The sequence below is a fragment of the Acinonyx jubatus genome, chromosome B1 (assembly GCF_027475565.1).
Source record: "Acinonyx jubatus isolate Ajub_Pintada_27869175 chromosome B1, VMU_Ajub_asm_v1.0, whole genome shotgun sequence".
NCBI lineage: Eukaryota > Metazoa > Chordata > Mammalia > Carnivora > Felidae > Acinonyx > Acinonyx jubatus.
The window spans coordinates 48318027-48329758 of record NC_069382.1 but is presented as its reverse complement, the minus strand read 5'-3'; the positions used below and the strand labels follow the sequence as shown (position 1 = coordinate 48329758).

The 11732-nt window shown below is 41.0% G+C and overlaps 1 protein-coding gene across 1 annotated transcript in view; it reads right to left on the bottom strand.

Moving 5' to 3' along the window:
• Nucleotides 1-1095: 1095 nt before the first annotated feature.
• ELP3 (elongator acetyltransferase complex subunit 3) overlaps nucleotides 1096-11732 on the bottom strand; it is a 96303-nt gene continuing 85666 nt past the window's right edge. Inside the window, exon 15 of the mRNA XM_015088020.3 lies at nucleotides 1096-2328. Coding sequence (XP_014943506.1) covers nucleotides 2252-2328 — 77 coding nt within the window. The 3' untranslated portion in view covers nucleotides 1096-2251. The remainder of the gene's footprint in view (nucleotides 2329-11732) is intronic.

Below are 11732 nucleotides of genomic sequence, written 5' to 3'. Positions count from 1 at the left end.
GTATCTCCGAGGGGGGCCAGGCCGTGGTTGTGCCAAGCACCACACACATGCCTAGAAAAGCCCTTGGCAGTCAGAAGAGCAGTTGAAGTTTCTAGTGGCAGAGAGGCTGCAGGAATTTTGCAGGAGCCCCCGACTGCCACCCCAACGCTCCCTGTGCAGATTTGAAAGTTCTGCAGCTTTCACACAAACTTAGGAGACTCATTCTGAAGGTGGCTGAGGACGTGCTGGAAAGAGGTATTCTTCCGAGCCCCGAGATGAAAATCCAGATGGAACATTGGCTGATATCCACTTTCGGAAACGGGCAAGTTCCTAGGCAATTTGTTTGAAAATCTTGCTCTAAATTATCATTTTAGAATAAGTTTACATTTTTACAAAGGATCTGTTTGTACATTACACATTTTGATCCATTTAGGTAAATAGGACCTTGAGGATGAGAAAATGGAGGCCCAGAAACTCTTGTGTAAGCCAGGGTCACACTGCGGACAGAGGTGAGCCTGGGTCAGCACGCTCTCCATTCTGTCATCCCCAGTGGTGTGTGCTAACAGCTAGTGTGGCGCATGTGCTGTTAGTTTGATAGTTTTGTTTTTATTTTTTTTATTTATTTTTAAATTTTTTTTTTTTAATTTTTTTTTCAACATTTATTTATTTTTTGGGACAGAGAGAGACAGAGCATGAACGGGGGAGGGGCAGAGAGAGAGGGAGACACAGAATCGGAAACAGGCTCCAGACTCTGAGCCATCAGCCCAGAGCCTGACGCGGGGCTCAAACTCACGGACCGCGAGATCGTGACCTGGCTGAAGTTGGACACTTAACCGACTGCGCCACCCAGACACCCCGATAGTTTTGTTTTTAAAGGAGAAACAAGGATAATTGAGACGTAGCTAAATCCCCTAGACTACACTCCCGGAAAGCCTCTGTAGCTCCACAAGCCCCCAAGAGAGCCAGTGGCATCTGCCCTGTGGCAGTGGGATGAAAAGGCAAACAGCACGAAGGAGGAAATAAATAGCATCGCAGATTGGAAACCCAAACCTGCAAATTCATAGCAAATGTCACTACATGTGTAACAGGGAGAGGGGAAAAAACCTTACATGAGTCTTCTCTATATGTTGAAGATTTTATTTTTCAGGGGAATCAATTCCATTTAAGAAACCTTTGTAAAATGCCACAGAAGCCAGGGGGTACAGGTTTAAGCCATGCTCTTAAGAATTGGCCCTCTCCAGGCTGAGTCTCTTCTGCAGCTTACCTGGAAGTTACAAAGAGGAGTTCCTGAATACAAACCTTTGAAAAAGCCAATCTTTTTCCTATTTTTGGATTTGGGCCAAATGCAGAAAGTGGATTTTCCACTTTTTTGCTTTGATAGGAGTTGAACTCTTATCTTTTTTCATTTAAAACAAGCCAAAGTCCCTCTTAAAGAATCATAATGCAGGAAACTGCTTCTGTGGAAGCGAACCTTGACTTAGGGCCACACAAGCTCAGGCATGTGCATGTCAGACTCTGCCTGCTCAGGACACACAAGAGGGGAAACTAAATGCTGCTGCCCACGCTGTTCTGCAGTTGTCTAGAGTAGGGGGAGCACAGACAAGAAAAAGTGCAAAACAAAGGGTGTTTGTAAGGGCCCAGAGTAGATGGGAGACCCCCACATGAGAAAGGCTGGTTTCAAGCTTCACACACAAACCTACAACTTCAATTCCTCTCTCCTCATCACACTGTTATTTCAAACATCAGCATGGGAATCAGAATTATTTCCATTAAAACAAGAGCTCATTTTCTTGTGCCAGAATGTACATAAAGGCCAGAGATCAAAGCCTGACAGTTTTCATGTTCCAGCCTTTTTGTCCCTACAGTATATAAATAACCTACTCCCAAGTTTACTCCTCAAATGACAATAGCTAGCTTTACTTCATGAATTATGGTGTCCAAATGAGTTGATTAATTTGCTTTCGTCACTGTGCATGAGTCATGGTAGATCAACTGCAGGCTTCATGCAGACTTTAGAAACTGGATACATGACTGAAGAACACGCAGCAGCTCTGGGCACCAGGGGCTTGGTGGGCTTGGTCGGCAGGCGCCTGGCCTGGCCCTGAACGCAGTTTCCAGTCTCTGCAGCTGCAGGATGAGGGTGAAGCTCCTTGCCAGGGAGGCAGCGTAGGTCCATTTGTTTTGCTCAGCCTCTCTGCTGAGTAGTCAAGGTATCTTGAATCTTTATTTTCTGCCAGGGAGGACACTGCATCAAGGTGGGCCGGTGTGGCCATTATTTCAGCGTCTTTACCATGTACGGCCCTTGTAGTCTGTAGCCAATCTTTCTGTAATAATTCCTGGTGCCGACCCCTGTGAGGCAGCAGAAAACCAAAGAAAGAAGAGTATTAAGCGTAAACTCCCGTAAAAACCCTCAAAGGCCAGCAGATGCTCCTCTCTCAGCTCCACCCCCACCCCCCTCATATTCACAGACCAAATTCCAGTCCAGATCGAACCTCATTTTAACAAGTTTGGAACATTTTTATCATTTTGAATACAGGCTGTATTAAACTATAGAAACTTTGTATTTTAGAGCCTGTGTATTTCAGTCCTGTTGGCACACCATGGGAGGAGGTGGATTTAAGTGTGACCTGTCCACATTCTAAATGGAACCAAACAGTATCACAGTTCCCCGGAAGGTGAAAGAGAGGGGAGACGGGGGAAAATGGGGTCTCCACAGAGCCTAGAGAGGGAAGGGGCACCGAACGAAAAGAAGCTGTGCTTCAGTGTCAGTGTAACACGCCTTCTCGTGAGCGACAATTTCAACAGAATATTGGTCACATTAAATTAGTGCTACTTAATTTGCATTTTATTAAAGTTTTGTTTAACTGGCATATTTCTTTCATGTATGAACAGTGTAAGTACCAGAAGTTCATACCTGTTTTAAGTTTGCATGCATTTAAGCAACATTAGCTGATTTAAGGCAATACTAAAGATGTATGAACTTTCTTTTTTTAAAAGGGATCTACATATTAAGTTTGAGAAACACTATCCTAAGTGATCCCTCTAAATAAAATACTGTCCCACAGAAGATGCTGAGAGCTCACAGGAGGATAAATGCATGGCTTATAAGGTAGTGTCGACTGGCGTGGTTAAGAGGGGACGGGCTCTGGATCAGTTTGATCTGGGTTTAAGACCTGGGCCCATCATTTTATAGGTCTGTGGCCTGGGTCAGTTACTTAATTTCCCTGAACTTTTTTTTTTTCCATATAATTTATTGTCAAATTGATTTCCATACAACACCCAGTGCTCATCTCAACAGGTGCCCTTCTCAATGCCCATCATCCACTTTCCCCTCTCCCTCTCCCCAGCAACCCTCAGTTTGTTCTCAGTATTTAAGAGTCTCTTATGGTTTGCCTCCTTCCCTCTCCATAACTTTTTTCCCCCCTTCCCTCTGGTCTTAAGTTTCTCAGGATCCACCTATGAGTAAAAACATATAGTATCTGTCTTTCTCTGCCTGACTTATCTCACTTAGCGTAATACTCTCGTTCCATCCACGTTGCTACAAAAGGCTATATTTCATTCTTTCTCCTTGCCAAGTAGTATTCCATTGTATATATAAACCACATCTTCTTTATCCATTCGTCAGTTGATGGACATTTAGGCTCTTTCCAAAATTTGGCTATTGTTGAAAAGTGCTGCTGTAAACATTGGGGCACATGTGCCCCTATGCTTCAGCACTCCTGTATCCCTTGGGTCAATTCCTAGCAGTGCTAATGCTGGGTCATAGGGTAGATCTATTTTTAATTTTTTGAGGAATCTCCATGCTGTTTTCCAGAATGGCTGCACCAGTTTGCATTCCCATCAACAGTGCAAGAGGGTTCCCGTTTCTCCACATCCTCTCCAGCATCTATAGTCTCCTGATTTGTTCATTTTAGCCACTCTGACCAGCGTGAGGTGATATCTCAGTGTGGTTTTGATTTGTATTTCTCTGATGAGGAGTGAACACTTACAGCAATGGCTAGATGATCTAGACAGAGAATCAATAAAGAAACAAGGGCCCTGAATGATACATTGGATGGACTTGACAGATATATTTAGAACTCTGCATCCCAAAGCAACGGAATATACTTTCTTCTCGAGTGCACATGGAACATTCTCCAAGATAGATCACACACTGGGTCACAAAACAGCCCTTCATAAGTATACAAGAATTGAGATCATACCATGCACATTTTCAGATCCCAATGCTATGAAACTTGAAATCAACCACAGGAAAAAGTCTGGAAACCCTCCAAAAGCATGGAAGTTAAAGAACATCCTACTAAAGAATGAATGGGCCAACCAGGCAATTAGAGAAGAAATTTAAAAATATATGGAAACAAATGAAAATGAAAATACAACAATCCAAACACTTTGGGATGCAGCAAAGGCAGTCCTGAGAGGAAAATACATTGCAATCCAGGCCTATCTCAAGAAACACGAAAAATCCCAAATACAAAATCTAACAGCACACCTAAAGGAAATAGAAGCAGAACAGCAAAGACACCCCAAACCCAGAAGAAGAGAAATTATAATAAAGATCAGAGCAGAAATAAACAATATAGAATCTAAAAAAACAGTAGAGCAGATCAATGAAACCAAGAGTTGGTTTTTTGAAAAAATGAACAAAATTGGTAAACCTCTAGCCACGCTTCTCAAAAAGAAAAGGGAGAGGACCCAAATAGATAAAGTCACGAATGAAAATGGAATTATTACAACCAATCCCTCAGAAAAACAAGCAATTATCAGGGAATACTATGAAAAATTATATGCCAACAAACTGGACAACCTGGAAGAAATGGACAAATTCCTAAGCACCCACACACTTCCAAAACTCAAACAGGAAGAAATAGAAAACTTGAACAGACCCATAACCAGAGAAGAAATCGAATCAGTTATCAAAAATCTCCCAACAAATAAGAGTCCAGGACCAGATGGCTTCCCTGGGGAATTCTACCAGACATTTAAAGCAGAGATAATACCTATCCTTCTCAAGCTGTTCCAAAAAATAGAAAGGGAAGGAAAACTTCCAGACTGATTGTATGAAGCCAGCATTACTTTGATTCCCAAACCAGACAGAGACCCAGCAAAAAAAGAGAACGCTGAACCTTTATTTTATCCTCTGTAATAATGTACTTAAGTTTTCAGGATGTTGAGTATTAAATGAGATAGTCTATGGAATGTGATTAGTGCAGGGTCTGAAAAAAGCCAATTCTTCAGAAACATTGGCTGTTATTATTCTTTTAAAGCTGTTTACGATCTGGTACCCAGCTACATTTCTAGCTTTATCTCTTGCTACACCTCTCTTCTTAAAAATTATGCTTCAGCCTTGGTGAATTTTAAATTTTTTTAAGTTCTCTGCACATGTCTGGCTCTTTTTCTAGTTTCCAGGTCTTTGGTTATGCTTGTTCCCTCTAGCAAACTAATCAGACCTAAGAAGGGGGTGGTGGAAACCTCCATTTATAGGTCAGAAGCACTGGTAACAACCTGGACTTGCAATTGGCATTTGAAGTGAGGACACTCTTGTGGGCCTGAGCCCTTAACCTGTGGGATCTGAAGCTGTCTCCAGGTAGATAGTGTCAGAATGGAGTTAAATTACAGGACACACAGCTGGTGTGGCAGAATTACTTGATGTGTGGAAACACCCTACATCCGGTGTCAGTAGCATAGGTATTCAGAGTATCATGTGCAATGTGAATGAAAACAACCGCGGTTTTCTTTACAGTGTTCTGCCCCCCAGAACTCCCCATGGTGGACTGTGCCACTGTTGGCCTCCCTAAGTGGTACGAGTTCTATTTACCTTTTTCTTTACTTTGTATTCCTAGTGCTGAGTATTGTGCATGAAATAGAGACTCTTAAATACTGAGAACTGAGGGTTTGATGAGGGTTTAAGGGGAAAGTGGGTGATGGGCACTGAGGAGGGCACCTGTTGGGATGAGCACTGGGTGTTGTATGGAAACCAATCTGATGATAAATTATATAAAAAAATTAAAAAAAACCCAAAAAACAAAACAAACCAAAAACCCAAAGAACTGTTAGCTCTTTCAAGTCTCGCCTAGTTCTTTAGCCCAAACATTTGCTACTTAGGAAAAGGACTTTCCCACCATGTTTTGTTTCCTACCTCCTTTGAAAGTTTTCAAGTGTTTAGAAAATTGAATTGAAGCTGACAGAATGGAAGTAACAGTACTATATCATGTGATGACAGGTCACTGGACAATTTCCCTTTTAATTCAAGGATTACTGAGAAACCACAAAAGACTCCTAATGATAGGGAACAAACTGAGGGGTGACAGAGGGAGGTGGTTGGGAATGAGCTAGCTGGGTGATGGGTATTAAGGAATGCACTTGTTGTGATGAGCACTGGGTGTTGTATGTAAGTAGTGAATCACTGAATTCTCCTGAAACCAATATTGCACTGTATGTTATCTAGAATTAAAAAAAAAAAATAGGATTACTGATATTCCATCTTGCACAATTTCACCTTGTCTCTACATTCTAATCATTACTTCTACTCAACATTGTGGCTTGGGATACAGCAAGAGGAAAACATACACAAAATATAGGTCAGATAGTAGCACACACCCACTGAATATAGGAAGACAGCTCAGAACCCCCAGAGGGGTACAACCACTTTATTGTTTGTACTATTTCCTAAAGCTCTTGTTCCATAAGCACATCCTATAACCCAGCAATTATATTCCTGAGTGAAGAGAGAAATGAATGCTTATATCCAACAAAAGACATTATTTATAATATCCAAACAGGAAATAACCCAAATATCTATCAGTAGAATGGATAAATTATATTTTCACCCACAGAATGGAAAAAGGAACTATAGCTATCTGCAAGAACATGGATGAACCTAAAAGGCCTAACATGTATGAAAGAAAGCACATATGAAAGATCCCATCAACACAAAGTGCAGACACAGGTAAAGTTAATTTTATGGTCCTGGAAGTCAGAGTACTGGTTACATCTGGAAGATGGTATGAACTGAAAGAGGGAAGGAGAGTCTCCTGGAGGGCTGAAAAAGTTCCACCTTAATCTAATAGTTACATGGGAATACAATTCACATGCAAAAACTAATCAAGTGGTACACTTAAAATGTACTTTATTGCATGTAATATCTCAATTAAGAAAAAGGCTCAAGAGGGGCACTCCATTTTATAGATGTCTCAATGTGTTTTGAGAACTCAATTTGTACAGAGAATTTAGGAAATAAGGTAGAAGGAATAGGATGAGTGGCTCATTCTACACTGAACCCTCAACTTGGACAAACCCACCACCAGGAGACCTCGGAATATACTTTTCCTATCCACAAAGAAGCTAGAATTCATAGCATCTCTCTCCATGCTAGCCGCTTCCCTTACTTATAGTCCTGTTGTTCGGTCGCCATGCTGTGCTTCATTTGACTTGCATGTCTATCTTCCTAGAATGTAAGCTCTTTGAAGTCAATGACTTCCATCATTAGGAAGTGTCTGGCATATAATCAACTATTGTACTGTATTCAGTTATTATGTTGTATACATACAAAGAAATGTGCCCCTGAGGGATGTCTTTAAAAAGAAAAAAGAAAAAAAAAATTGCCTGTATGTTAGGTGACAGGTAGTGAAAATGACTCAGTGTAAAAGGCATGAAGGGCAGGGCTTTATCTAGTTCCAGCTTTCTTACCTTGTTAAAGATTTAGAGGCAGCTTTCTGATTTATACTGTTATCTCTTACGAAGTTGCCCCCACATTTTAAAGACATAGGTCTGGCTTTTTATATTTTCTAATTTCACAAAGTAGATGCCATTTTCCATGGACTTAATTTATTATGGAGAATATGTAAAAGTAGAGGTGATGTATCGAACTTCCATATACCCATTACCCAGCTTCAACAATGATCAATTAATTCACCAGACTGCTAATGCTTCTAGCTTTCTACTCATGTGAAGTCATAAAATACATTTGGTTTCCTTCCGGTTCTGCTCAGCATGTTCACTGGAGGCATGTTTTAATTGCCTTCTTTCAAATAAAGATGGTGATATCTCCTTTACCATTAATTACCAGACTGAAGGTGTACTGTTGGTCAAAGTGCATCCTAGAACAGCTACACCTGTTATCTGTCCACCATAACCAGCAGAGGTGAGACAGAAGCAGTTCCTTACATCTAACACAGGACAGCCCTCGGATAAGTGCAAAGTTCAACAGAGTGTGCCCTGATTTCCGAAGCTGCTGAAAAGAACAGCTTTACTGGGGTAACACTAAGCATTCCTCAGTCATGATTCCAACTGAGCATACAGGCTCCCTGAGCTATTTATGCCTTTATACAGGGCATGGGCCTTAGAAACCATTACAACTTGAGAAGAGGCATTCAGGCTTTGTGCTTTTTTGAAAGAAAGGTATATTTTCAGGCTCCTATCTTTGTTTCCACTAACATGCAGTAGCACGGAGATGGAAAATCTACTTCTGGACCCTTTGGGAAGATTTAAGTATTTTGGGGAAAGAAGTCTGACCTCCAGCGGGTCTGAACTCCAACCTCTTAAACAACTAAGCAAAAATACGCCCGTTTGTATTTCTTTGTGCCTCTTGTTTCTGGACAGCTTCCCCACCTCCATGCCCCTGCTGCATTTCTACAATCTGCAGAACAGGCTGGTAAAAGCATTAGCACTCTTAGCCAGCTTGGAGGAGAACAGGCCATCACTGGGGCTGGGTATGGGCCACACCCTGCTCCCCTCACCCCTTGGTGCTGAGCAGGGCTCCAAACAGTCCTCCTCACAGTAACTTTCCTCTTGTTAGTCGGCCAACAGCAAGCAATTACATTTCACAGCTGACGTCTGCCAGCCTCCTGGACTGACGTAGGCAGACTGTGTCACAGGCCTCAGCGTTAACACTGCTTCTGCCCTTGAGAAGAGATGCAGTGGACTGTACAAGTAACTGACTTCTCAACCTGATCGCTTGGGTGTGTCTGCAACGCCCGGTGGGCTAGGGAATGAGCAGGACTTGAACCGATATGCAGCAGTCCTCAGGGTGCCCTACTAGCATTGTTAGTAGAGCATTCGGGATGGGGAGGGCAGGGGGTGGTCCAAATGCCTGTTTTGTTTTATCCTCCAAGTTCTGCAACCCACAACCCAAATTCACCTATATTGTGGGGGCCTTTTTCCTACCCTTGGAGGCAGAATACATGTTTTAGCTTCATCGCTTTGCCAGATGTGATATGATCAAATGAGATAAGGTGGAAAAAGAGTATCCAGACACGTGCCTAGAGTAATATTCTGTGATTTGGCTTTGGTCACCAGCCTCTTTAGCTACCTTCAGCCACATCACATTCCTGAAGCCAAACTTGAAAAAGGAAAATATGTTAAATCAACCCTTTGAAACTTAAATCTGATTTTTCTGAGTAGGTACAAAAGATTGAGATGATGGTTCATAATCATTAAAAAAAATCAGTGAAATAAAAACAAACTGTTTTAATTACTTTTGGGTTCAATTAATCAACTATTTATTGAGTACTTGGTATGTGCCTAGCAGCGTTAATACAAGACAAATGTATTCATTAGTTTTATTCATTTGCTACTAAAATGAGACTTTATTACATCTCATTGATCGCTTAGTTGGATGGCACTATTTCACTCAACAATGCCCACGTAGGAGAGTTGGGAAAGGTTTTTATTCTGAATGTCTGAAAATGAACCAGTTAACTCAATGACCCTAAATCTTTGAAAGAGAATTTTTTCCCCCTGCTATGTTATTAAAAAAAAAAAAAAAGAAACTTACAAAATTACCCACATGTAATCTTAGCTCTTCAAAGCAGCTATTTCAAATCATTAATAAAGCACATTAGTACCTTATTCTCCATCATCTTGGATGATACAGAGAATATCTGAGTAGAGGTGTAAGATCCAACCTGCTACCCAGCAGCCTAAAATTCCTCTATCCATTCTGAAATGGCTATACCAAGGTAATAGCGAAGACAAAATGAACAAAGGATAAAGTAGATAACTTGTATAGCAGTTACACAGAATTTAAATGAAACCTACTGTGGTAACTTAGAGTAGGATGACGGTGGTAGGTTATCTTACAGCTCTTAGATTTTTTTCCCCTCACACAGTGTCTGACCTAGGAGAGCCCACAAACTTCTAATTCAAAACTGGACTGGCTCTGTTCATATCAGGGCAAAATATCTGCTATGTCACAGATCATTCCCACTACTTTGCTCACGTCCCAAATCATTAGTGTGTCTCTGCAGAAGTTAAAGACTGTGCCATCTGCAACCTGGAAGGAAGTGGTATCCCTTATAGTCTTTTAAAAAATTGACTTTGAAAAAGCAAATGGTCAAATAGGAAACTCCAGAGATCAGTCCCTGCACTGAAACAACCATTAAACTGGAAAAAAATAGAACCAACCATCTTGAGACACTAGAAATTGATAAGACACTTATAGCAACCGGGGTGGGGGGGAGGGGGGCACTTGATGAAGGAGCTGCTGAACTCTGAGAAGAGAGCAGCAGATGTAAACCACATACTCTCCCCCATTCCTACAGCAGTTAGCTGAAGCCAGCTAGCTGTGTATTTTGTTTGGTTTGGAGGCTCCTGGAGGAACTACAGCCTTTGCTTTGGCCTCTTCTTTCTGTGCTGGGTGTTTGTTGTAAGATTTGAAGAGACATACAGCACCCTCCCCCATTTTTAAAGATCCAGACATTTAAGAAAATCTCTGTCAGGTCACAGGCTGATTGCAGAGAGGACAGAAACTTTAGTGTCCACATGCAACAAAGAACTGACTTTACAAAAATAGTTTGGAAAAGTCACTACACAAATGGATGACTGCAGCCCTTAAGAGCAATCCCTGAAGAGGGGGAGAATCTTTTATATTATTCAAATGTGCAGTTCTCAACATCGACAACAAAAACAAACCCAGGAAAATAAGGCCATTCATGGGAAAAAGAGAATTTGACAGAAACTGTGCCCGAGGAAGCCTAGATACTGGGATTACCAGGCAGAATCAACGGTATTAAATATGCTCAGGAGCTAAAGGAAACCATGAACAAAGAACTAAAGGAGCACAACCAACAAAAGAAAAATCACTAAGGGGGACTGTATCAAATTAAAAAGCTTCCATACAGCAAAAGAAATAATCAACAAAATGAAAAGACAACCTACGGAATGGGAGAACATATTTGTAATTCATATATTGGATAAGGAATTTTATCTAATATACTTAACTCCTACAACTTAGTAACAAAAGTCAATCTGATTAAAAATGGGCAGAGAAATTAAACTGACATTTTTCCAAAGAAGATATCCACATGGCCAATAGGTACATGAAAAGTTGCTCAACATCACTACTCATCAGGGAAATGCAAATCAAGACCACAATGACATGACCTCATTCATACCTGTTAGCCTGGCCATCATCAAGAAGACAAAAGAACAAGTGTTGGCAATATGTGGAGAAAAGAGAATCCCTTGTGTACTGTTGGCTGGGAATGCAAATTGGTGCAGCCATTATGGAAAACAGTATGGAGGCTCCTCAGAAAATTAAAAATAAAATTGCTATATGATACAGGAGACAAAGTGTTCAATTCATCAAGGTTTAACAATTATAAACACACATACACCTAACAACAGAGCCCCAAAATATATGAAGCAAAAATGGACAGAATTGAGGGGAGAAATAAATAGTTCTACAATAAGAATTGCAGACTTCAACAGACATTTTCAATAATGGCTTGAAAAATAAGACAGAAGATCAATAA